This window comes from Lutra lutra, chromosome 1 (assembly GCF_902655055.1).
Source record: "Lutra lutra chromosome 1, mLutLut1.2, whole genome shotgun sequence".
NCBI classification, from domain to species: domain Eukaryota; kingdom Metazoa; phylum Chordata; class Mammalia; order Carnivora; family Mustelidae; genus Lutra; species Lutra lutra.
In genome coordinates this window covers 172130981-172157173 of record NC_062278.1, presented here as the reverse complement: position 1 = coordinate 172157173, position 26193 = coordinate 172130981, and the positions used below count along the sequence as shown (strand labels likewise).

Genomic DNA, 26193 nt, shown 5'->3' with positions numbered 1-26193 from the left:
TGGGTTGGGACACAGTACTGAAAATTTCAGCCCTCTAATGACATGGCTGGGCCTCCTGCAAGCAGTCCTCATCCTTGGTTTACCTAGGGGCTTTCCAAAAGTCACTTCATTAACACAACCAAGGACACCTTTATCACTTAGGAAATGCCAAGGGTTTTAGGAGCTCTGTACCAGACACAAGAAAAAAGACCAAATATTTATATAAATATAAATATAAATCACACTCCACTGCCCCTTTCCTGCATTCCAGCCACTTCCTTCTTCCCCAATTTCCTTGCCTCCAGCGAACCAACCCACCAGACCACTCTTTGCCTGGTTCACTAAATGGGGATAAGATAAAGGTCTGCCGAAAGGGCGTCCTATTACCCCCTCCCCCACGAGATTAATTCCTCCTACAGGAAGGCCCGCAAAGAAACCGTGGACAGGAATATGCATGTCAGCTACAATGGAAACTTCTCTCTACAACTCCTTGCCAGCTCTCCAGCATATAAGAATGAAATAGTACACTGATATCCTCACATAGCTGAGCAAAACAAAGACGAATCATAGACCACAAAAGTTCTATTTCAATAAGAATGGCTTTTATTCACCTGGCTGTGGCTCCAGCCCAGCAGATAAAGGCAACCACAGAATCCTGGCTCCTGCTCGGGCTTGGTGATGTCAATGAAGCTCCCGCAATGGTTTTCCTGGGATGATGGAGGACTTTTTCTTTCTTTCTTTCTTTTTCTTTCTTTCTTTCTTTCTTTTTTTAAACACCATTTAACTCCTGACAATCATTTCCTACACATTCCAGTACTTTGTCCCCTTTAAGTTGGGGTTGAATTGTAAGCTAGAGTTTACAAAACTGGCAGTGGTTGGGACTTTGTGTTCCATTTTGGATCCTCAGCAGCTAACCCGCACCTCTAACCTGACACCAGTCACTTAACCCGTGACCCCCAAAGGCTGTCTTCCCAACCCCCAGTCTGCAAATCTCCTTTCTCTTTGTAAGTGGACCTTCTGTAATTCTTTTTGCTTGAGTTCTGAAAAAGGAGGTTGTGCTGTTTCCCATAAAAGACTGACCACAACTAAGTAACGGCTCAAGAATATTGGCCTCTGGTCCTCAGTACATTAGCTGCGCTTCTTAGCCACAGCGGTCATTTTAGGCCATGTCAAGCTGCTCCTGAACTCAGCCCCTTCCTCCAAAGCCCCTGACAACAGGCACATTGAGGCATGAGAAGCATCATGAAGGGGAAGGGTCACACTGCCCCAGCAGATGGCACTCACCCCCCAGGCCCCAACACCTATCCCTTCTCTTCCTCAGTCTCTCTCCCAGGCCCCAATCTTCAGGGGACCCCCTGGCCCTGACCTCCTCCCCACTGCCTCTCCTTTCACTGAGAGGAGAGGAAGAGTTTTAAAATGATCAACAACAGGTTTGAACCCAGAGATACTGTCATGATGAGTCTGGGGTATGGCCTGGGCATTGGTGTTTTTCAGAGCCCATGAGGACTGGACCCCAGATTAGGCCCGCTTAGTCCCTCCTCACACAGGCTGAGCCACTGGGCACCATCCCCAAGCTTGCACACACCAGTCCTCTCTGAGGCAGCAGGACGTGCCATCCCAGCTCCCAAGGTCCCTAACACTCTGTGCTGTCTCCCCACTGAGACCAATCACCCCTTGTGACATCATTCGTGTTTGCCCTGCTGGGGTCCTACAGCGAAAAGGAAAAGGGTATGTTTCTTGTCAAAAGACAGACAATCACCCAGGCCCTGTGCTTCTTTCAGCTGGCCTGCTCTGTCCGCTCACCTGGAGGACATGTCAGTTTGTGACCCTGGCCTTGTCCTCATTCCAGCCTACTATTATCATCATTCCTAACTCCCATGGGAGAAAATTAAGGCTTGGGGTCATGCAACTTGTAGCTGATAGATTTTCTTGGGTCAACTTGACTCACAAACCCAATCTTGTGATCTTAAGATCTACATTCTGCATTCTGTAGGGGAGCCAACTCAGTAACCTACCCTACTCAACTGCCAGAACGTTCTGGCTGTTGGAAAGTCCTGCCTTCTGTGGAGTCCCAACCTGCTCTTCATCAGCAAGCACAACAGGCATATAAAAAGAGAAGGAAGGAAGGAACGTCTGAGGGCTAAAGGGGGTTGGGCTGACCAGAAGGTTCTGCTCAATGAGCATCTGCTGTCTGGAAAGACTGCCCTGGCATGTGGGGTCCCAGAATTCCCACAGAGCCCAATGCTGTGGGCTCGAAAGGAATCTGGGAGCTCACATGCTGGCAGGAGAGAAGGAAAAGATCCCTGGAGATCAGAAGTTTGGGACTGGGGGTGGCCAGGGAGGGCAGAGGGAAGGCTAGAGCTGGAACACAGCCCCTGGTTTGGAACAGAGGTTGAAGGGATGCACTTTGAAGATGGAGACAGGAGCCACATACCAAAGAATACGTGTGGCCTCCAGGAGCTAGGAAAAGGAAGAAAGTAAATTCTGCCCTAGAGCCTCCTTAAAAAAAAAAAAAATGCTGGCCTGCTGACCCCTGATTTTAGGACCTCTGACCTCCAGAACCATAAAAGGGAAATTTTTGCCTGATTCTACAATAGGCTGTGGTCCTTCGTTACACAGGCACAAGGAAAGGACTGTGGTTAGAAGTTGGGGTTCTTCCTGCGTGTGTCAGTTTGCTAGGCTTCTGTAAGGACGTACCACGCACCGAGTGGCTTATAGAACAGACATTTATCACCTCGCTGTCCTGGAGGCTACAAGTCTGAGCTCAGGCTGTGTGGAGAGCTGCACTCCCTCCCAAGGCTGTAGGGAGGGAGCGATGATTCCAGGTGGTTCTCCTAGCAGCTTGGGTTGCCTTGGCTGGCGCGGCAGTCTGCCTCCAGCCCTCACATCGTGTTCTCCCTGTGTGTGCGTCTGTATCTGGGTCCAAATTCTCCCCTTTGATGAAGACACAGTCATACGGAATGAGTGCCTAGCCTAATGAGCTCATCTTTATTGGATCGCCCACAAAGACCCTCTTTCTAAATAAGGGTAGGGGTTAGTACCTCATCTGATCTTTTAAGGGGACACAGTTCAACCTGTACACATTGTTATTCCTAAATGTGGCCTTCCTTTACAAAGCCCGGGGAGGAAAGAAAGCATTCCTTCCCTGCAAAAACAAGTCATCCGAATGTGCTCTGGCTGCCCTGCCCTAGCTCCCTGCAGTTGTCCTGCGAAACCAGAAGTGATGCCCAACACCCACGGCCAGGACCCACCCCACCCCCGTCCCTCCCCACCCCCTCCCTGTAATTCACCACACCGTGCTGGACCTGCTGGAGCTGGAGTGCCTCTGCCCAGACAAGACGGGGACATCCTCCCCAGGGGTAGCCTCCTCGGTTCTTCCTTGGCCACCCTGGCCTCCCAGCTCCAGCACCCGTGGCGTGCCACACGCCAGTTAAGTGTGGGTTGGAAGAGCGCACTGCTCATCTCTGCTTCCCATCCACTGAACCCAGGAACAACACCGGCACTGAGTCAGTGTGTGTGAAATGAAAGCATGGCCCCGGGAAACCTTCTGTGGACACAGAGGAGCTGAAGTCCACCTGTTTTCAAACAAGGCACTGCTGGCGCCGTGGGGACCTTCTCTGAGTCACCAGGACGCTGCGAGCAGTTCACCTCTGCAGCTCAGGCAGAAATAAATTGGAGCCCATCCTTTTTGAAGCAGAGACCAGACCGAGACCCTCTGGGAGATTAAGGAGACACACAGAGAGGAACGGAGCCTGCACGCACGCTACCCCACCACCCCCCACCCCGTGAGCGCAGCAGAGGGCTTCAGACAGAAACATCACCTGCAGGGTGCCTGGTCTCTAGAACATCGATGGGGTGCCTGCCGGGTCAGCTCAGAGAGGCCAAGATGCCAGCCTGCTGCCTGCAGAACCCCTTCCAGGCATCAGGTATCTGCATTAACAAAGTCGTGCCGAACACAGAGCTCATGCTGTTCTCAGAGAGCAAGGCCTCCTCTGGGTCTGGAAAAAAACCAGCAAACACTAGTCTCATCCACAGGCACACACACAGCCCCTGCGCCGGAGCCTGCTCCAGTGTTGCTGTGGGTCCTTGAGGCTGGCGAGCATTCCACTCCTTTTCTCTCTCCTGGGAGGCAAAGCAGACACCGCCTGAGCAATGCTCGTCAGGGGCCAGTCTCCCCGGTTTGGGCAATGAGCCTAGCAGGGAACATGGAGACTTGGGCCCATTTCCTTATTCTCATCCCCTGACGGAAAGGGAGATCAGGACTCAAGGAATCCCAGTGAGTTGTAGGACTCGAGGCAGAGGTACAGTCTTCCTGGGATGGAAAAAGAAGGCAGGAGAGCAACTCTGGTGGGTCAACGGTGGGCAGAGGCTCGGGCATGGAGCCTTCCTGCTGTGGCTCTTGCAAGCCTCTCAGCACCCTACGGCAGAGTTAGCAAACTACAGCCCGTGGGCCCAAATCTGGTCGCCACTTGTTTTTATAAATAAAGTCTTACCAACACACAGCCATGCCCCTTGATTTGCATATGGTCTGTGGCTGCTTTTGTGCTACAAAGGTAGACCTGAATCACTGTGACAGAGACGATATGGTCCGCAGGGCCCCAAACCAGGGGTAATTTCATGGGCATGCAACCCATGAGGCCCAGTCTTAGAAGATGCCACAAGCTTAGTTTAATTCTCTGCCGCCACCATCTTGGAATTCGTCATCATTTTCAGCAAGGAGTCCTGCATTTTTGTTTTTCACTGGCTCCTGGAAATTATGTAGCTGGTCCTGCCCAGAATATTTATTATCTGGCCCCAAAGTCTGCCTACTTTTCCCTGTACTTTTCCAACCCTTGACTCCCTTTCACCCTCTGTCTAAACAATTCCAGCCTTGGGAAGTTCACTCCTTTCTGAAGCAGCCTAGTAGACTTGTGGACAAATGAGAGTCCTTTCTTTCCCGTACTCTTGACAGGAATCCCATCAGTGACCATCAACAGGCCTACAGTGAGCCGGGCACTGGGTTGAATGAAGTCTGCTGCTTACTCACAGGTCCTCAGGACCACTCAGAATAAATCTCATCCCTTAAGCTTTAATGGGTTTGCGTAAGGTTCTTCTGTTCTTCCCCTTCAGTCTTCTCTCCTTCAACTTGACATTATTTTATTTCTCATGAGACGTGCTTCCAGCTCTTGTACCATTTTTTACCCTATTTAGACAGGATCTAGTTTCCCAAAACCTCTCTTGGAGCCTGGACCCCTGGTGTACCAGGCTCCCACTGTAGTCTGACCAGCACAGAGCTGAGTAGGTAAGTCACCTCCATAGTTCTGGATGGTATAACTTTATTAATGTATCCTGAGACCACATCACCTTTTTGGGAAAACATTCTAAAAATCTCCAAAATCTCTGGTAGGAATCAGGTACCAAAATCTGGTAAGAGGGGATGGTGTCCTTATCTTCATTATATAGAGGAGTTTCTTCTTCTCTCTCCAAATCCTTAGTTCTCCCCTCCAGCAACCAACACTCTTCATCTGTAAAATGCAGAAACTTGGTCTCTTCCAGCTCTGGAATGCTATTATGTGTCTTCTACATGCAGGCTCCAAAAGCCAAGTAGGAAACAGAAAATAAAGGCCCTCTGCCTAGATCTAAAACTCTGACAAAAAGCAGAAAGGTTTCCTTCTCTACGCATCCTCGCCTTACCTCTCTTGGAGACTTCTGCATTAGCGATAAATTGTGCTGGCTAACACAGCCTTCAGTCTGACAGTTAATTGAGTCTTCAGACTGTAGTGCTATGACTCTCCCGGTGAGTTGGTCTCTATCATCTTTCCTATTACTTCCCCTTTTCTCACTCCACAGATTTATGTCTTCCTGCACATCCCATTTTCAAAGATTTTTCCCTCTCTCCCTGAACAAGCCCAACAGCAACAACAAAATGCCTTTAAAATAAGAACGCAGCGTCCTCCACAAACCCCCAGGCACAAAATGGGCTTCGGAAAGCCACTCTGCCTCCTTTACTGTGCTCCCACGTCAGGAGCTCTGCCCCAGGGCTGCCTCGAAAGCTTCATCTTCTAGCATGTTCTTCGTAATGTCTCCTCCACGGGTTCATGGGCCCGGAGGTGCCCTGTTAGGGCTGTTCCTGTGTGTGAGGCATGGAGTCCGGGTGAGGGTGGCCACCCACAGCGGACAGGTGGGAACACGGAAGGTTAGTTGCCGACTCGAAGTCATGAAACTGGCTAGTGATGGAGCCAGGGGAAAACCTCAGGCCCGAGTTCCTAACAGTTCCTGAGTTAAAAGCTCTTCCCACTACATCGCCTTTGGAAACAGGATTGTCAGAATGAAATAAGAGACGGCTCTTTCTCCACCACTGGCACGTGGCTCTTCCCACTCTGCCTAATTCCACTCATCCATCTGGTCCCGCTGCAACACCGCCTTCAGAAATTACTCCCTCATCACCTCAGGCCACAGCATCTCCTTCCTCAAACACCCAAAATGTGTATTAACTGCCCTACAGCCTCCTCAGCATCGACCACCATCTTGAGGCGGCCACCCTTTCACAGGACCAGTGGGACAGCTCAGGGACACCGAGCTTTGCTTCGCAAAGCACCAGCGTGTAGGGAACCTCGACAAACAAAACCAGCTATTCCTGCTATTCGCACTCACTGGGACTGTAAGCTAGCTACCCTCAGGTCCAGGGCCATCAAAAAGGTATGTTTGAGGTCTCTGTGGTTTCGATATTGAGATAGGATGCAGAGCAGCGTGTCTGCCCCACGACATCTGGGGAAAGCTGTGAAGGTTTAGGGGTGACTTGAAGCCCAGGGATTGGCTTCGTCGATTGCCATCAGATAACTAGTGTCCGCTGCTAGCCGGGGGCCTTAGACCCTTCGCACGTGGTTCTCCACATGGACTCCTATGGGCTTTCTCAGCCCCCAGCTGATTTCCCAGAGCAGGAGTCCCGAGAGTAGAGAGCTGGCAAGCTGTATCCTTCCTATAGCCTGGCCCAAAAGTCCCAGAGCATCAGTTCTGCTGTGTTCTCTAGGTCAGAATAGTCTAAGCCCCTGCCCAGATGAAAAGGGAAGAGCACAGACCCCACTGAGTGGAAGAGAGTCAGTCCTCCTATAAGAGCATAGATGTGGCCATCTTTGAAAAAACACAATCGTCCATAGTCATCACTATCTGTTATCATGACTTCTCCTTTACCATGAGCCTCCTCCAAGCAGCTCCTCCTCCGTCCTTTGTGAATTACTACCGCCCCAACTTCCCTGGCTCTTTACCAGACACATCTGGTCCCACAGTGGACAAGACTCAAGCTCAGACTCAGACCCCTGCCACATCCCACGTGAACACAGACAACAACGCTTTCTTCATCTCGACTCTTCATAGGAGAAGGTCGAGAGTCCCAAGACCTTGGGACCCAGGCAGGGGGTGAAGGAAAAAACCAACGGGTAAGTCCTAAGAGTGTTAGGAATGAAGTTTGCTAGTTGCCTACCATTTATCCCTAGTGACAATGTGGGGCTACCAATGTGCTCTGTGACAAATCTGCATTTCCTAACCTCGTTGGCCAAGAGGGATGGCCAATGACAAAAAAAAGTTGTCAAGAGGAACTCGGGGGAAACATCTCTGATGGAGCTGACTAAGCTGGCAGATACCTTCTCCTGGTGCACCCTTGCCCCCTTTTCCTCTTTCATCTGATCACTGGAAGAGCGGCAGCCCCCTTGTGCCTATGAGGTGGCTATAATAGCAGAACAGAAAGATGGCAGTCTGGGAGCCTGATGGCATAATGGAGCTCCCACAGTAGTTCTGAACTATCTATTCGTATTATGCGAGACAAGGGGGAAAGCCCCTACCTTGTACAAGCCACAAGTATTTTGCATTTTATTAGATAGTAGCCAAGCAAAATTACTAATAGAGCCCAGCTTTTTGCCTTGAGCTTTTTGACTGTCTTCCTGCCTCAAATTCACTCAAGTTCTAACCACCAGTGATCTTCCCGATAGATCCTCTGCAGTGCTGAAGTCTCCAATGGTTTCCTAATACCTCTGTAAAATCCATACTCTTTAGGGGGTGCCTGGGGGGCTCAGTCAGTTAAGCAGATGGTTAAGCATCTGCCTTCAGCTCAGGTCATGGTCTCAGGGTCCTGGGATCAAGCCCCTTTCCCTGTGCCCCTCTACCCACCTCTCCCTGTGCTTCTCCTCCCCATCTCCCTGTGCCCCTTCTCCCTCTCTCCCTGTGTACCTCCTCCACCCACCACAGCTCATGCTCTCTCTTGAATAAATAAAATCTTAAAAAAAAAAACCCACTCTTTAATATGATATTTGGGATCCTTCCCACCCAGGCCCAAGCTGAGCCTTATGTCCTGCCTCACTCACATCAGACAACCCTGGACACTGCACACTTCTCAGCAACCTAGTTCACACCAGTCCTCTGACACCTATGGTCTTCCACCTGAAATGTTCTAGGTAGTGACCTCCGGCTTGCCCTTCAACACCTAACTCTAAAGACACTTCCCGCAGGAAGCCTTCCCTGATGGCCTCCGAGTAAGCTATTTCTTCCTGAGGACCTCTTAAGGCAAGTTCTTTGTAAAATATCTCTGAGCTATTGCCACAACCTATCATAATTTCTTATTTTTTAATGGGTCTGTCCCCACAGACTAGGAGCTCCTCTGGGCAGGAACAGAGCCTAATTGGTCTATTTGTCACCAGCTGTTAGCAAATCTTGAATGAATGAGTGGGAGGCTGGGTGAATGAGTCCACAGACCCTGGCACCTAGGGACCCAGAGTCTTGCTCGGGGACCTTGTGTGATGCCCAAGGACCCAGGGAAACCGAGCAGACACCTTGGAAAGGAACATCCCACTGATATCCATGCAGTGTCTGTGGCCCACGGGCACCCCAGAAACTGTCACTTGGGGCAGAGCAAAGGGCAGCATAAACATGGATTTCATGTGCCCTCCACGTGGCATCAAGAAGGCAGGGGAGGGTGGGCAGCCCCATCAGGGGTCTGCTTCTCTGTCTCCTCCCACAGTCCATCAACTCTCCTCCCAGGGAAACCCCAGAAGTGGCAAAGACTCAGCCCTGCTCCCGGCCCCCAAAAGGCAGGGCCAGGTACTAAATGCTCCAGTGAGAATCCCTACCATACAGCATTTCAGTTCCTCAAGCCCCTTCCCACACACGAGCTCATCTCCTCCTCTCCAGAAGGGCAGGCAGAGCCCCTGACTGTTATTAGCGAGGCCCCATTCTCCAGGTGGGAGCGTGGTGGGCCAGAGAGTCGAGGCGTGCCAAAGCTCCCAGCCCACAAGGGGCCAAGCTGGGGACCAACCCACCACCCTGCCCAGAGCAGGCGAATTCCAGGGCCTGCACCAACAGCCCAGCCATCCTGTGGTCCACAGATGCCAAAGCCTCTGCTCTCTCTCGGGTGAGGCCCGTGCCCTCAGCAGCCCCTGTAAGGAGTGCTGGGCCTTCCAGCAGAGCTCCAGTCTTAATTTTAGCTTGGAGGTCTGCCACAGAGGCTTTAGCGAGAGGGAGGCTGAAGTTATGTGGGACAGCTGTCAGCTGGCATGCTGGGTGGGGCCTGGTTAGCCTGCAGGGACACAAGTCTGGGGACACTGAACTGTGTCCCTGCCCCAAGTCTTTTCAGCCACACTGGCCACACGGCTCGGATCTCCCCCTGCAGTCCCCCAGCTCCAAGATGATGGCCGAAGAGCACACAGACCTGGAGGCCCAGATTGTCAAGGACATCCACTGCAAGGAGATTGACCTGGTGAACCGAGACCCTAAGAACATTAACGAGGACATTGTGAAGGTAAGCTCGGCGGGCCTGCCTGGGCACCGCTGCCCGGAGGGTATCGGGTCTGCAGAGTGTCTGGGCACAGGACGGGGGAGGGCTTTGCTCCATGCACAACCATGACCGGCTTCCCCGATGAGAGGCCCTGTTCCTCGGTCTTCTCCAAGTCCTCCCTCAAAAGCCAGCATGTACACCCCCAACGAAAGTTTAGCGTAAACAAGAACAAAATCTCAGCCGCACATACATGACGCAGGTGTTGCCTGGGGCGGGGAGGCAAGTCAGAGGCAAGTGCCTCCCTACTACTCCGAAGCTCTTCCCATTAGCTTCTGGCCCTCGTCCCAGGATGAAGACAAACGGGTGGCCAACTTGGGCTCTTTTCTGTGCCAGGGGTTATTTCTGCGGTCTCCGCAATGGATGCGGGGTTAATCCCCAGAGGGTGGCTTCCAGTCGGCATTAATTCCCCCAGAGCACTGCCCTGTGTCTACCGCCCATGGTGTGGGGGACCATGCCCGGCATTCATGCCAGCTCCCCGCCTGACCCCAGGTCCTGCAGCCAGACCAGGGCAGAGGCCTCTGGGAGGGCTCCTGAAAGGAAGCTCTCAGCAGACAGTTACCTAGCTTTTAGGGCGTCTCCCCCATCACCACTGCCTCTTTCCACATCTGGATGCCACTAGCAGCCTGGCTGCCTCCAGGCCTACACCCCTCACTCCAGCCTCCTCCCAGCAGCTGGTAGCCACAGGGATCTTTCAGCAGAATTCCTGGAAGCAGGGTGCCCCACCCCCAGCATGGGAGTCTCTGGAAGGGCTGTTAAGAGGGCAGGTGCTTGGGACCCCTTGGGTCCTATAAATGCATCAGAAGCACAGATCAGCCCTGACCAGTAGAAATACAATGCGACCCAATATACAATCACCCAAAGTCATTTCACATTTTCTAGCAGCCACAATTTCAAAAAAGAAAAATAAACAGGTAAAATTAATTTTCGTAATATTTTTTATTTAACCCAATATTTCCAAAATAGTATCATTTCAGCCTGTAACTGATCTAAAACAATTATCAGTGCACGAGTAGAGTCTGTGTCCATCTTTGAGATCCAGCACACAGCTCACATGTAGGCTGTCCATCCCTCCAGCCTCCACGTGGATCAGAAATCCTTGTCCGGTCTTAAGATCTCATAAATGTACAGTTGAAATCGAGTCACAGGCCCAAATTGTTCCCAGTATTTTTTAAAATTTTCCCATCTCAGAATGAAGTATTGCTTTTTACATTTGAATTAAAATTAAACAAGATTGAGAATTCTTCTGTTGCCCTACTCATAGATCGAGTACTCAAAGCTCGTGGCCACTGGATTAGACAGTTTGGCTCCACACTTGCTCAGAAGCACAGCCCTTGTATCCCACAGCTCGGTGGGATACCTCCCACGTCCCATAAACTCTAACTCCTCGCCATGGCTTTCAAGCCCCAACCTTCTTCTTCCACCTTCCAGCTCCAACGCCAGTAGCCAGACACACCTATCCAAACATACTCCTGTGTCTATACCAGGAGCCCCCGACCCCTCTCCCTCTCCTCCCTGCGGTAAATGCCGTGCTTGGATTTCAAGACCCAACTCAAAGGTCACCTCCTCCAGGAAGCCTTCCTCAGCTCCTCCAGGCAGTCAGCCACACCCTCCTCCATGTCCCAACTTCCCTCAGGGCATTTCCCCATCACAGCTCATACTATGTTATTATTGTATTTATCTGTATCATTAGTGGGGCAATAGAGTACTTATGGCCCAGTGTGAGAAGTGCCACAAGGAGGAAATGACTAAATGTACAATAGCATTCATCAGTGGTTTGTGCAGCATGGTCTGGAGGAAAGAGTCCTGAACTTGGCTTTAAAAAGCCTGGTTTCAAAAAAATAAAATAAAATAAAAGGCCTGGTTTCAAATTACTCTCTTCTGCATCAAATTGATGACCCTGGGCAAGCCACCCAGTTTTTCAGGACCTGAGTTTCCCTCTGTACAAGGAGCATTCCCTCATTTACCTCCACCAGATACAGGACTCTCAGAGCAGCGCTGTGAAAACAAAAGTATAATGTGAGAAATAAAAGAAATAAGGGATTGGAAAGTGCCTAATGCAGTCGCTGGCTCGCAGCAAGGGTGTGGCCCGTGTGAGCGGAGCTGGAGCTCAGAGGAGTGTGCAGGACGGGGCCACGCAGCCACGGGCCAGCTCTTACAGCCAGGTGCCCCTCGGGAGATCCCGGCCGGCTGCTAGGGGTGGAGAAGAGGACCCCAAGGGAGAAAGTGGCTTCTAAAGAGACCCACAACAGGTAACCAGTGTAGAGAGGCTCTTGGGCCCCACCAAGCCCAGAGGGAGTCGGCCCCAGGCCAAGGGAGGCTCTCTAATCTGAGGGAGGGCTGGGAGCTTAGGCAGCCTCCCAGGGGGCTGAGAGCTGTCTCTCCTGAACCCCAGAAACATCCCTCAATGGCTAAGCAAAACCCTTGCAGATAATCTTGTCGAGAAGAGATGGTTATTTGGTGTATTTACTGGACGTTCCCTGGTTTGGGAGGGGGGGTTATTTGACTTTCTTTTGTTTTTAGTAACTGAGAAATGAAAAAGTTTTGAAATTCAGAACAAGGATCATAGATTGGAGTCGGATAAACAGCACAAACAGGTTGAAGTAGACTTGGGGTTTGTGTATGGTTTTATGAAATGGTATAGAAAAGAAAGAAAGAGGAGAGCTGGCTGGGCAGACGGCTTGTGAACAGGAGCCTGGGCTACCTCGGCTTTGTTAGTCAGCTGGGGCAAAGACAAGACGGAGGGAGGCAGCAGGAAAAGGAAGCAAAGGGTGAGAGAGACAGAAAGAGGAACAAGGCAGAGGCCAAGAAGAAGGCTTAGGAGGTGTTATGCCCGAGTTTTCGCGTCCGAGAGACCACCAAGGAGCCAAGCACCAATGCAATCGCACGAGGGTTTATTTGACAAGCTTAAGCTTGGGCCCAAGTATACCCGACACAGCAGAGTAGGGACTTGGACCCCCAACCAGATTAACCAGAGTTAGAGTTTTTAAAGGCAGAGTAGGAGTGGACTCGGTGGTGGGTGAGGACAAAGGGGATTAGGGATGGTGTAAGTCTCTAAGGAATTTTGGTAGCAAGGTCTCAGGACCTTGAGGGGCTAGCTATTGTTGGGAGAAAGGTTATTTATTACCAATAATAAAAATCTTCTCGTGAGACCCTTTAGATGTATATCAGTGGGCCATATACTTGGGAATGATTCTGGACACTATCTTGGAGGTTTAGAGATAAAGCTTCCTAAAGGAATTGTTGTTGTTGTTGTTGTTTTTAAGATTTTATTTATTTTTTTAAGATTTTATTTATTTATTTGACACAGAGAGAGAGAGATCACAAGTAGGCAGAGAGGCAGGCAGAGAGAGAGGAGGAAGCAGGTTTCCTGCTGAGCAGAGAGCCCGATGTGGGGCTCGATCCCAGGACCCTGGAATCATGACCTGAGCCGAAGGCAGAGGCTTTAACCCACTGAGCTACCCAGGCACCCCTGGAATTGTTAAAGTAGACTTACAGGATTCTGGTTGGACCTGTCGGGGCAGGAGGTCGGTCAGGCTAGGATTGTCCTTAGCAAAGTTTCAAGGTGAGGGCAGTTAAGTCCCCAGGGGAGAGCCACTCTATCTGTTTCAAGGGCTTGTCAGTAGGTGAGGAATTTTAATGATTTTCTTCTGCCTCTGTTTCCCACATCAGCCTGTTAGGGTACGGAGTCGACCACCCCTCAATTAGACAGAGAACACTCTCGATAATGCAAGTCACACAGCGAGGTTTATTTCCAGCTAGCTGGGGTCCAAGTATCCACCCGGCGCAGCGGGTTTCAACAAGGACCCTGAGCACTCAAAGCCAAGGGTTTATATAGCATTTTCAAGGCACTTTTTCATAGCTACATACATATCTTGCGCCCCACTTTGACAGTTTAACTTTGTTTAACCTTTTGCCACCCCGGCGTCACCCTGGCACCATCCTGGCGGTTAAGTGAGATTTAGGTTTAGAAGAAATTTAACTTTGCCTCAGCCTCCCTCAGTTTTGTGGTGGGGAGGGCGACCTTAGGCCTCAAGGTACTGAGCCATTTGTCTCTGGAAATTGGGCCATTGAAGAGATAGCCCTTTTTGTTGTAAATCACCAGGACATTTGCAAACCAAGGGAGATTCCTGTCTTGCAGGATTGTGATCTCTGCAAGTTAACTATTTGTTTTTCTTTAACATTTGGTTCCTGTGGCGCCACTGCCTAACCGCCCTGGTGGTATATGATTAAGTTGTTTTTTCAGGTTTTAGCTACTTTCTCTTGTCTCAAGTCACGTATGCCCTGTGGGCTGGTTAGGGACGCTCAGTAAAATGGCTTCTCGGCCTTCAGGATGGCCATTCTTATGCTAACCCACTCTTAGTGCAAGGTGCCGGCTTTTGCTTTGCCAAGATGGCTGTACTTATATCAGGGCTAGACTCGAGGTGGGTACAGCCTTGTTTTTCTTGGTCTCCACATCTGGAGCTGGTTTCCGGGACTTGTTTTTAAGTCCCTTGGGGGAAGGGGAGCAGGGACAGTTTAAGGGTTAAACAACAAAGTTATTGTTTAACTTCAATGGAAGCCTCTGGCTAAAATAGAAATATAAAATACATCCTTACAAGCCAAACTTGAGGTGGGATGGCCTTAATTTTCTCGGCCTTCACAGAGGGACCTGTTAGGGTGGTTTCACCAGCGCTAGCCCTGTGGGCTAGAATGCAAGACACAGGAAGAGGCCGGAATAAGACCGAGCTACAGAGACCCAGGTTCCGGTCCCAGCCCTGACACAGGCTCACTATGTGACTCCAGGAAAATCCCTTTCCCTCTCTGGCCTGAGTCCTGGCAGCAACAGAGGCTGGGTGGCAAAGAGGGAGACCCATTCCCTCTGCCAGCCACTGCTGAGCTTTCACACAGAAAAGCCAAGGACGCAGAGCAGGAGAGAGACCCATGTTGTCTGTGGATTTGATGCCCAGAAGACCAGAGGTGCTCCCTTTTGACTTTCTAGCCAAAACTTCCCTAAACTTCCCCAAAGAAGGCATGGTATGGCCCTTGAACCAGGGCTGGAAAATGAGTGCCAAAGGCAGAGCAAGAGCCCTGTGCAGCCCACCAGATTTGAACTGCAGTCCCCAAGGTTCAGGGCTGGGTCTCGGGAAAAAGGGAGAATCCTGGGGATTAGAACTGAGCACAGCCTATTCCCCCTGCTCCCGACCATCACCACTACTCCCAGAGTACGGATTCCACAAATCGTTTCTGAGTGCCTACTATGTGCCAGGTTCTGTGCTGTCTCAGAGGAGATGGTGATGAGCACAACAGGCCCACTGCACACAAGGCCCTGTGCCGGGCTCTGAGGGATGCGAAGCTGCAGCAGCAGTCCCCAGGGCTCTCCAGCCTTTCCTTCAGACCCACCTGGGAAACGTCCCAGCCATCTTCCCTGGCATTCCTGCAGGACCACAGCCTCAGCTCAAAGGCCTCTCTGAGTTCTGAGAAGGCTCAGGATTGTCTCCCTAACCCACACCTAGGCACCCAGATTCTAGAGCAGGAATGTACGAGCCCAAAGTGTCACACAGCTCCCTCACCTTCAGGCTCCAACCTCCCTCCCTGCAGCCACTAAGAGTCAAACAGAGCAGGAGCCCAGACATGACTCCCACCCATCCTAGAGGTTTCCATCCCACCTCCAACCTACATTTGCCACTAAACACCCTCCTCCCTCAGAAAAACACACAAACCACACCCTTTGCCTATCAGCTCAGACTAAGAAACAGCCAAAGGACCCAGTAGTCACCAGTTCGGCAGACTCTGCCCCCGATTTGGGTCCACCTGGATACCCCATTGCGGAAAGATGAAACTGACCTGTACTTCCTCTGGAGGGGGGAATCCAACCCAACAGAGAGGATGAGATTCAGATAATGAGAATATCTGGGAAAAGGTGCTAAACACCATAAATGACAACCTGGTGCAGTGTCCTGGGGTTTAAGGGAGGAAGACCTCACACTAGTCTCGGAAAAACAGAAACCAGATCCATGGGGAGACAGGAGCCCAGGTGCATAAAAAAATGGGGAGAAAATTAAAATGTGAATAAGGCTTTTGAAGAAGAGGGAACGAAATAAGCAAAAGCCATAATATTGAGAAGGACGTTGAGTGGCATTGACAAACTTGAGAGACAGGTACTGCCACCACCACCACCTGCACCTACCTATGTCCATGGCAGACATTACCAGTGGAGCCCAGCACTCTTTCAAGCCATGAACCAGGGGCGAGGCAGAGTTAGCTCACAGAGGAAATCTCTTTGCTACTCTGCCTGCCAAAGAATGATAAGACTAAGGGCATCCAAAAGAGAATTTGTGGGAGAAAGAAGAAGGGGCAGGCTGAGACTGGGTTATGGAAGGTCATTCAACCTGCCATTCATGCCATGTTGGTGGTTTCTTCCTTTTGGACATGTCTGGTCCCCTGTCAGGTACTCTTGGAAGGGCTACACTGAACTAACTCACACTGAGGTACTTAGAATCCAGTGTTATGGGGACTCCTAGTTCCTAAGTCATCTAGCTTTTCTTTCCTTTTTTTTTTTTTAGATTTCAATTTATTTATTTGACACAGAGAGAGAGAGAGAGAGAGAGATCACAACTAGGCAGAGAGGCAGGCAGAGAGAGAAGGGGAAGCAGGCTCCCCGCTGAGCAGAGAGCATTGCTTTGGTTCCCCCAGATCATATAGGATTCTATTATTGTGATTACCAATCACAAAACAAGAAGCGAAGCTTTGTCATTTTTCAGCTGTTTCAGAGCTATCACGTCATGTTAGCTTCCTACTACATCGACCAGCATTTCTCAAATTATCTGGGTGAAGGGCCAGTTTTATTATTGTAATTTCAATTTGTTGAACACAGAGACTTTGGTAAAATTCAATAGAGATGAATTACTAGGGAAACGAAATGAAGAATAAACATCTACAATATAAACCCCAATTTTTATTATAAGAGAGTTACCAGACATACAATGACTGGCTCAAATTTCTGTGACAATTTCTAAATGCTTACTCTCAACTGCTGTCCATACCTTGTTGAGAAGAGGGGCACCTGCTCTGAACCAACCTGTAAGTAGCAAGGTACTAAGCAAGAAAACTAAGACCGGTAAAACTAAGCCTCCCCCTTGGGTGTTCTGACTTGAAATCGAACTCTGAGTCACTGGATATCTTGGCCCAATCCTCTTGGGGTAGTTTAAAAACAAAGAAACAAACAAACAAAAAACCCCAGAGACCCAGAGAGGAAAAGCACCATGACCCAAATCACACAGCAACTCAGTGGTCAAGAGCAGACTGGTCCCCAGATGTCTATCCCCCTGCCTAGAGCTGCTTCCCACCCACAGATACTCTATCTGAATTGTCCAGAGCCCAGGATGCCCAAGGACTGAGTCATACTGGAATCGTGGGAGGTATTTTTGACAGGGGGTGACTGCTGGCCTTCCCCGAATCCTCCGGCAAAGCCCGCCCCTGTTGTCCTGCACCCTTCCCCACCCTCTTGGAGCCTGTGGGGGCTGTGCTGGCTCATTCCAAGTAATCAGCTGGCTCTCTCACTGTTCCAAAAATAAATATGCCAGAGAAGGGGACACCGACTCAATGGGCAGCCACGTTCACCCTTCCCATCCTCTACCCTTCCTCCGATTGCACACCAAGCCCTGAGGCTCTGCTGATAGGTCCAGCACCCCCCCCCACCACCGTCCCAGAAAAAGCCTTCTCTCCTCCACTTTAGAGACAAATTCGGAAATGAAGTCACTCCGTGCTTCTAATACACTGGTGTGACTGGCTAAGATCTCCCTGAGCCTAGTCTTATAAATACCTCCCCAAAGCTGTCCCAATGCTCACCTTGAGTGAGGGAAACAGCTGGGCCCGCCCACACAGCCCACACCCCAAAGAGCACATTTTCTGATTCCCAGAAAATGAGCAGTCGCCCCCATGCACAGTGACCAAAGGCAATTACGGGGAATAATTCAAACGTCAGCACCGATGTCTTCTGCAAAGAAATAATCATTAAAAGACACAACAGAGAGGTCTCGGGGAGTGAGATTACCATAAATAGAAAATGAGGGAAAAGAGGACTGAACCCATCTTATCTGCGCAGGCAGAGGCATGCGTGCACACGCACACAATCACAACCAGGGAAGTCACAGCATTACTGTATTTAGGATCTGGGGTGTCAACAGATTTTCTGAGATATATTTTTGTAGGAACTTGAGAACAAGTGAACACATACTCACTGTCACTAAACACCTAGCACGTGCCAGGTACATTGTCTATGGCCAAGCACAGAGTGGGTGCTGAATAAATCCGTGTTTGAGGGAGGGATGGATGGACGCGTGGATGTCTGTGGATGGAGGGATGGATGCGTGGATGTCTGTGGATGGAGGGATGGACGCGTGGATGTCTGTGGATGGAGGGATGGATGCGTGGATGTCTGTGGATGGAGGGATGGAAGTGTGGATCAATGCATGGAAGGGTGGATAGGTGGATGGATGGATGGATGGATGGATGGGTGAGAGATGGATAGGTGGGTGAATAGATGGTCAGGGGGATGAACGGATGATTAATTATTTCTATTCCTCATAACAAGGTAGTAAGAAATAGCAAGCCCATTTTACAGATGAGCAGGTGAAGCGCAGAGCTGTAAGACACCTGCCAAAGTCACTCAACAGAGCAGCGCATGCACTGGTGTGGCAAGCCACTTTTGGGGCTCTACTGTCCTCTTGAAGAGAACACTCTGTAACAACCCACAACAGCAGCTAACGGTGATGAGTTCGGTATTCTGTGCCGGGCGGTGTTCTGAGTATTTAGATGTCTTACTTTATTGAATTCTCCTTCAGACTTTTTGAGATGAATCCTGGAAGCTGAGGCACAGAAAAGCTCACCCCGCTTGCTGACGGTTACGGAGCAAGTGCGCAGCCGAGCTGGACTCCAGCCTCCGCAGTGGGACTTCAAACGGGGCTCTTTTCCACCCGGCCGCCTCTCAGAGGCCAGACGCAAATAATCACATGTGTTGAAAGGCAGAATACATGGGACTAAGTGAACAAAGCGGGCTGGGCTACTAAGGAGCAGGGTGGGTGGCTGGAAAGAAGGGGGCAGGAGCCCTGCCTTGGGGCATGTCTCTCTGGCTGACAAGGACCAGACCTCAGATGCCGCATAGCCAGCAACCACCTCGGCGTCTGATGCTGGCCGGGCGGTATGGACAGCTCAGATTAGAATCAGGAGGCCTAGATTCTCTCCCACCTCCGGGTGGTCTGCCTCCTGTGAGGTGAGGAGGCAGGGCTGGGTCACCTGTGAGTAGGGGAGGCACCATCCTAAGGAACAGCCCCAAGAAGGGCAGGGAGACTACACGCACTGAGTGGGAGGACGAAGAAAGGAGGAAGTGCCTGCTGGGACAAAAACAGGGAGGCATATCTCTGCCCTAATATCTCCTTCTGCTGGCAAAGCTCCTGGGGCTCTGCCATGCTCCAGAAGCCAGCCTGGGTGCTCAGAGGCATCAGGCTGGGGCACGGCCATGATGGAGGAGGGATAGACTGCAGAGGTCAGAACTCCCTCAGTGGACAGGACCCAGGCCCTAGGGACCTAACTGAACCTCAATAATCATTATGGGTGGACCCAGATCAGGGCTGGAACGATCATCCCAGGCCTCTCCTCACCAGCTTCTTGGATTTGAAAGCTCCCCTGAGAAACAACAACTGAACTTTTGCCTCATAAAAACCAAATAGAGAAGATACCAGCCCTTTCCAAACACTGTCCAAAGCTATGAAATGCTCCTCAGCTATCTTGGGCCTTCTTTTCCAAATATCCAGCACACCAGTTTTCCATCTCTGCCTCCAAACCTCACAGTCCACCAAATTCCCAGCCCACCACCACCTCCCAGAAGCCCTCCAGGAATAAGTACCATCTTTCTGAGATGAGGACCGTATTTATATTCTTCCCTCCAGCCCTGCCCTTCCATCCAGCCCCCACTTTAAGAGGTTAAATGACCCCTGCTGAACCCCAGCAGAGACAGCTGGAGGCTGAGATTTATAGGGGGTCCTGGAAGGTCCCACTGACTCCCTGAGCCAGCTTTTCACATCACCTGCAGACTGAAATCCCAGTCTGTCTGTCAACTTTGCTCTCCATGAACATAGCAGCCCCTGGGGGAGAATTCATCCTCTGCTGTCTCCAGAGGGATCTGGGGACCCGAGGCATGGCACAGGAGCTCAGAATATACTCATGTGCCAAAAACAGGACTTGTCATTGGATGTATAACAGGATTATGTCCACTCCCTCCCCGCAAAAAAGTCACCCTGGAAAGAAAAGTACCAAAGCAATGACATTGTTAGTACTAGAGAAATACAAGGTGGAGATGCTTTCATTTTCTTTTTACTATTTCCCGAATTTTCTGCAATGTGGCTCTGTCATTTTATAATGAAAAGTAATTTGAGTAGTGATTCTGGGCCCAGATGAGAGGATCCCCTGGAAGACTGATGTTTGAGCTCTGGCCCACCCAGAGCCTCACAGGCGACCCCTCCACCCTGGGTCTGATGAGTCTGAGCCTTCCTTCAACCAGCTTCTATTCAAATGGCCCAGGAGCACGGAATATGATCATGTCCCCATTTCACAGACAGGACAGCTAAGGCTTAGGGATGCTAATGGACATTGCATATAAGAAAGCAGCTATGATGGTGTTTAACGCATAACAGCGACTCAAGAAAGATGAGTTAAATGGCTCAGCTGAAAGTAATCTTTTTTTTTTTTCAAGTTTACTTATTATTTTTTCCCACCTCCCCTATGGGGCCTCAGCCACTATTTTAGCGGAATGTGTGAACCGGATTCTCTGAGCACCGGTGCTCCCTCCAGCTGCAAGGCAGACTGGGGTGGGCAGCAGGGAGAGGACAGTCTGAGGTCGCCGCGGGACTAGGGTGAGGTGCTGCGGGCCTGCTCGGCCTGACTCGGCACCAGACACCTGTACGAGCCAGGATGGCACGGCCCTCACTTCACCACATGCCAGACCCTGAAATAGCCCTCCGACCCGTGCATCCCTCTCTAACCCATCACCATCACCCCAAACCAGCCCACAGCAGGTCCCATCTGGAATATTGCCATGGGTCCCCACTGGGCCCCTCCCTGTGTCCTCTCTCCCAATCCACACAGGCTCAGCCAGCTGCTCACAATTCAGATCAGAGAGCAGAGAACAGACGGGTGGTTGCGGGAGGTAGGAGTGGGTGGTGAGCAAAGGGGAACAACCTCCAGGGGGCGCCTGGGTGGCTCAGTGGGTTAAAGCCTCTGCCTTCAGCTCAGGTCATGATCTCAGGGTCCTGGAATCAAGCCCCGCATCGGGCTCTCTGCTCAGCGGGAAGCCTGCTTCCTCCTCTCTCTGACTGCCTCTCTGCCTACTTGTGATCTCTCTCTGTCAAATAAATAAATAAAATCTTTAAAAAGAAACAGAAAAAGAAAAGGAACAACCTCCATTCATAAGATAAATAATTCATGAGGACCTAAGTTCCGGCACGGTGACTGCAGTTCACAGACCGGGCAGCAGCTATGAAAGGTGCTAAGAGAGAAGATCCTGAAAGTTCTCATCACACACACAAATGTGTGTCGATCTGTGGGGACAGACGTTAACTACACTTAGTGTGGTGATCATTTCCCAAATATACACATACTAAATCATTATGTTGAAACTAATATAATGTTATATGTCCATTATACCTCAATTAAAAAAAAAAAACAACCCTCCGATCAAGTCAAGCCAGTCCCTGCGCAAAAGCCTTCGGAGACTGCTCATCACAGTGACTATCTGGCCGGGCCCCTCCTGCCTCACTCTGGCCGCACTGGGCTTGTACTTGGCCTTCTGGAAGCAACTGCATCATCCCTGAGGGTACACACTGTCCATCCCAGGAGTCTTAGCTGTGCCCAATATGCTTCTCCAGTCCTCACCCCGTCTTCCACCTGGCCACCTTCAGGGACCAGCCTAGCTAGATAGCTCCTCCTTACCCCTAGGACCACGAGGACCGTCCAACTCTCCAGGATCACAAAATCATAGAAATTTAGAACCAGGCCTCTAAGCCTGCCTCTAACTTGCTTGTGGCTTTAAGCAAGTCACGCAACCCCCCAGGGCCTGTTAGCCCCCCATAAGTTGGGGGGGCACTTCTGTGCCTCACTGCTCCTGGGTGTCACCGTCATCACCTGGGAGCTTGTCAGAAATGCAGTGTCAGGTGTCCCCCCAGCTGTGCTGGTTCAGCATCCCCAGGGGTGGGACCCTGCCAGCAGGTGCAACCAGCCTTCCAGAGCATTCTGATGCTGGCACACAGAAGGGTAGGAAGTGGGTGGATGCTGTGACTAAAAGATTGCCCTTCCTGCCCCCGCAGGTGGATTTCGAAGACGTGATTGCAGAACCCGTGGGCACCTACAGTTTTGACGGCGTGTGGAAGGTGAGCTACACCACCTTCACGGTCTCCAAGTACTGGTGCTACCGCCTGCTGTCCACGCTGCTGGGGGTCCCGCTGGCCCTGCTCTGGGGCTTCCTGTTCGCCTGCATCTCCTTCTGCCACATCTGGGCAGTGGTGCCATGCATTAAGAGTTACCTGATCGAGATCCAGTGCATCAGTCACATCTACTCCCTCTGCATCCGTACCTTCTGCAACCCTCTCTTTGCTGCCCTGGGCCAGATCTGCAGCAATATCAAGGTCATGCTGCGGAAGGAAGTGTAAAGCCAGGTGGGGGCAGTGGGGGTGACAGGGCAGGGGGAGTCAGTCCAGGCTGGCCCCCTGGTTCTGCTCCATGGGCCTGCCGGTGAGCACTTTCTCTTTAGGGACTGCTATTTCCCCCCAAGATGGAAAGAAAAGACAGCCCAGCCACGCAAGTAGTCTGCCCCTGACCCCACCTCGATGCCCCCGTGACCAGGCAGGAGGAAAGAGAATTTGCTAAGAGGCAGCTACCGCAAATTTTTGCATTCACCTGTACTGTAACAGCACAAACCAGCACTCAGTTCCCACCCGCAGCCAACCTGTCCATGCATGCTGCCCGGGAAAGCTACCAGTGACTCTTGGCATTAGGAGGGTGGCTCCAATAAAGGGGTTTGGCTGCATTTGGAGAACGCTGTTTTGTGTGCATCAATAAGGTCCGTGCATGTCCCCATGAGCTCCAAAAATACAGTTTGCTGCCCTGAGAAACAAGCGGGGCAAGTTGGTTGGCCCTTCTCTTGGCCAAATTCAAGAACTAGAACGGAGTCTGGTTCCTCTTGGGCTTCTTATTTGCTGGGTATCTGCTCCCCCATGCTCCTTAAGAGATTACTTCCCACTGAGTTCTTTTGCTCTGGGCCAGCCAGTGGTCACCAACAGAAGAAAATGGCCCTTGGGCTGGAACCGCCAACGGCAGAGCCTGGGTTCAAAACTCTCTGAACCTCCCCTTTGGCTCAGCAGACCCCAAGCCCCTGGCACTCCTGCTTGGCACATGCACCCCTTAAACATTCAGAAATGTGATGGGGGCATAAGGTCCAATATGTACATTTGTGGGCTCACTATAGATGTAAAGAACAATAGCAAGGGCATGCCCTGCCCTCTCCTCACCTAACCCCAGTGGGGGAGAAAAACAGTAATCTTACATTCTTTAGAGATACTGTTCCTAAGAGTGTTATTCAGAACTTAGTCCTTAGAATAAAGGGTGGGGGTGGCTGTTGTGATTAAATTTGTTTGGAAAATGCTCTGTATTTCTCTCAGAGATTTTTTAATAGACATCAGGACATCAAAGGCTCTGACAAGTCCTGCAGTAAAGAAAACTGATTAGGACATTGTCTCCCAATCCCACTTGACCTTTTTTTACGCCCATGTAACACCCATATAAGTCTCATAAAATGATGGTTCCACAAAAGTTTTTCAGAGGCATCGCCTCACTGGTGCCTGGCCATGAGCCCAAGGGGTTTGGGGGACAGTGTGGTAGAGCAGATTGGGAGACAGGGCACAGGCAGCCTCGGTTCCCGTCTTGTCTCTCCTCCTAGTTGCCTTCTCTGTTTCAATTTTACCATCCACAAAATGATCCCTAATGTCCATCTCAGCCCTAAAATGTTACCCGTTTTCGCTTTTTCTAGTATCTTATTATGCCATTTTCAAACACAGAGGAAAGTCGAAAGGGTTTGCTGTGAACACCTGCGTGCACTCCATCTAGGTCTGACAATGAATGTTTTACTGCTCCTGCTTTGTCATAGCTCTATCCATCTGCCAACCTCAGCTTTCTTTACACAAGCTTATTTTTTATGCATTTTAAAATAAGCTGCAGGTATCCATATTTTTGCTACTAAACACTTCAGCAGTCATCCCTTAGTTTTTTCCAGGTGGGGAAGTTACAGCCCAGAGAGTCAGCAGACTTGCCAAAAGGCACCCAGCAGGCCGGCACTGGAGCACAGCCGCTCTTGCCCACTGCTCTTTGCCCTATGCTGGGTCTCTCCGCATTCTCGGGCAGACTCAGTAGCCAGGCTCCTCCTACTGAAAAGGCTTAAATTCAGTATTACTTACATCCCCCTTGAAGGGCGGCCCTTTCAAACATCTCTTGAAGGCATTAGGCTAACAGCTTCAGACTTGGAATCTTGGGTTATGCAGAGATTTTTCACCCCTTTGACATTTCCCATAACCTGATTTGACTACAGCTCCAATTTTCGAAGCTCTCTCTCTTCCTCTAGGGGCAGATGAGAACAGGTGCTCAGTTACCCGTGCTGTTCACGGAACTGGAGAAAGGACACACATTTAAGATGCATGTATGTCTGAGGAGCTCTGTTTCTTCCAGGAATCTCCTGGAGAATTAGCGGGAGAGGAGCACACTGGGGGCGTATCAGGAACAGGCTGGAGGAGGGAGGTGGAGTTCTGCTCTCTCTCACATGCTACATTCGGCTCATAAGGGACACGTACTCGTAATGCAGCTCCAGAGTGTGAGCCCGTGGAGCCCAGGAACAAACACAAACCCATCTGTGGTTCTGCAGATGGGCCCCTTACCTCCCTGGAAGAAATATGTGCTAAGGTTCATTCGAGATGACGGTCTAGAATCCTATTACCTCCAGAGTTCGACGGCGGCATGCAGTGGGTGTGGCCATGTCATATCCAAGAGGTCGGTGCCTGGGTCTTGGAGCCTCTTTTGATGGCACTCTGACAGATCATGACCGAAGGCAATGGGACCAGGTCCCCCCATCCCTGCCCCCCACGCCTTCCCCCACCACACCCCACGTGTACTTCTGTCATAATCAGGCAGAAAACTCTGCCGCCCCGTGGGGGATTCCAAGTCTGCAAACCATCAGACACAATCACTGTTTTAGGGAGGGAGAAAGAGGACAAAGCAACATATGAAAAAGAAAGTTTGTTCAGTGTGCCTTTTATAAAGCAGGTGATGAAGCGGACATCTTGGGATTGGCCACATCATTCACCGACAGGCACAGTCCATGAGGCTACCACAAAAACCACCACGGTAGAACAAAATGGAGGAATTCACATTTTGCATTTAGTGGTGTTTCATTGCCACTGAATAGAAAAGGCTAAAGACTTTGAAACCAGGATCTTTGTAAAAGGCAGCCTCCTGCAGTTGTAACCCACAGATCCATCCCCAAAGGAGCACAAATTGTGTGACAGATTATTCTTTTCAGGGCCTAAAGAAATAAGGCTCGGAGTCTTCAAGGGTTCACATTTCACTTCTGACCACCAGAATAATGAAACGTTCCAGAAAATAACTTATATGTTCCAATTGATTGGCACTGCCAGTCACGCATGTGGTTTGTCAACAAGTCTGACACTGTGGGAGAAGACAGTATGCAGACCTCAGGCATGGGGTCTGGGGAAGGAGGGCACCTGGGCTCCAGACAGTGATCAGGACCCCACACTCATGCTTCCAGGCTCAGTTGGACAAGGACTGAGATGGTGAAGATACTCTCCAGCACAAGACTGGGAGGGTAGGGGTATAGAGCCACGAGTGCTGCTGAAATCAAATGCCACCAATTTGGTGGTTCTCCATGGTGCTCAGGAAGGGTGTGCCCCTAGTGAAAAAAATCTGTGACTCGCTGTCCGCTTAGTCCCCAGTGGCCTCTGTTAGCCATTAGGGTAGCAGCTTCCCCAGGAAGAGCAGAGGCAAGGGCATCTCTGGTTGGTGAGCAGGGAGGCTCAAAAGCCAACAGACCCCACCATGGCTGCAGGTGCACCCAGAGTGCCCCAGGGGTCCCAAGCATGGCCACAGAGTCCCCCAATCAGCATCGCATTAGCTTCCCGAAGAGCGGGGACACACTGGTGTTCACACTTTCGGGACATGTCACAGCAACACCGCCTCTGGGTCTTCAGTGTCCAGTTAGTCCTGAAGACCTTGTACTAACTGTTAAGAATCTGAATATGGGCATTCTAGCGCATGCCTCACTTCTCTCTGAATGTCTAGACCACGCCAGCTCCTTCTACTATGTGCATAAATGTGTACGT

At 50.7% G+C, this 26193-nt stretch overlaps 1 protein-coding gene across 1 annotated transcript; it reads left to right on the top strand.

Annotated features, from left to right (window-relative positions):
- The first annotated feature begins 9490 nt into the window (after positions 1–9490).
- CAV3 (caveolin 3) lies at positions 9491–22838 on the top strand. The gene is made up of 2 exons (XM_047746089.1): positions 9491–9745; positions 22120–22838. The coding sequence occupies exons 1-2, from the start codon at positions 9632–9634 to the stop codon at positions 22459–22461; spliced, it is 456 nt and encodes a 151-aa protein (XP_047602045.1). The 5' UTR covers positions 9491–9631; the 3' UTR covers positions 22462–22838.
- Positions 22839–26193: the final 3355 nt, after the last annotated feature.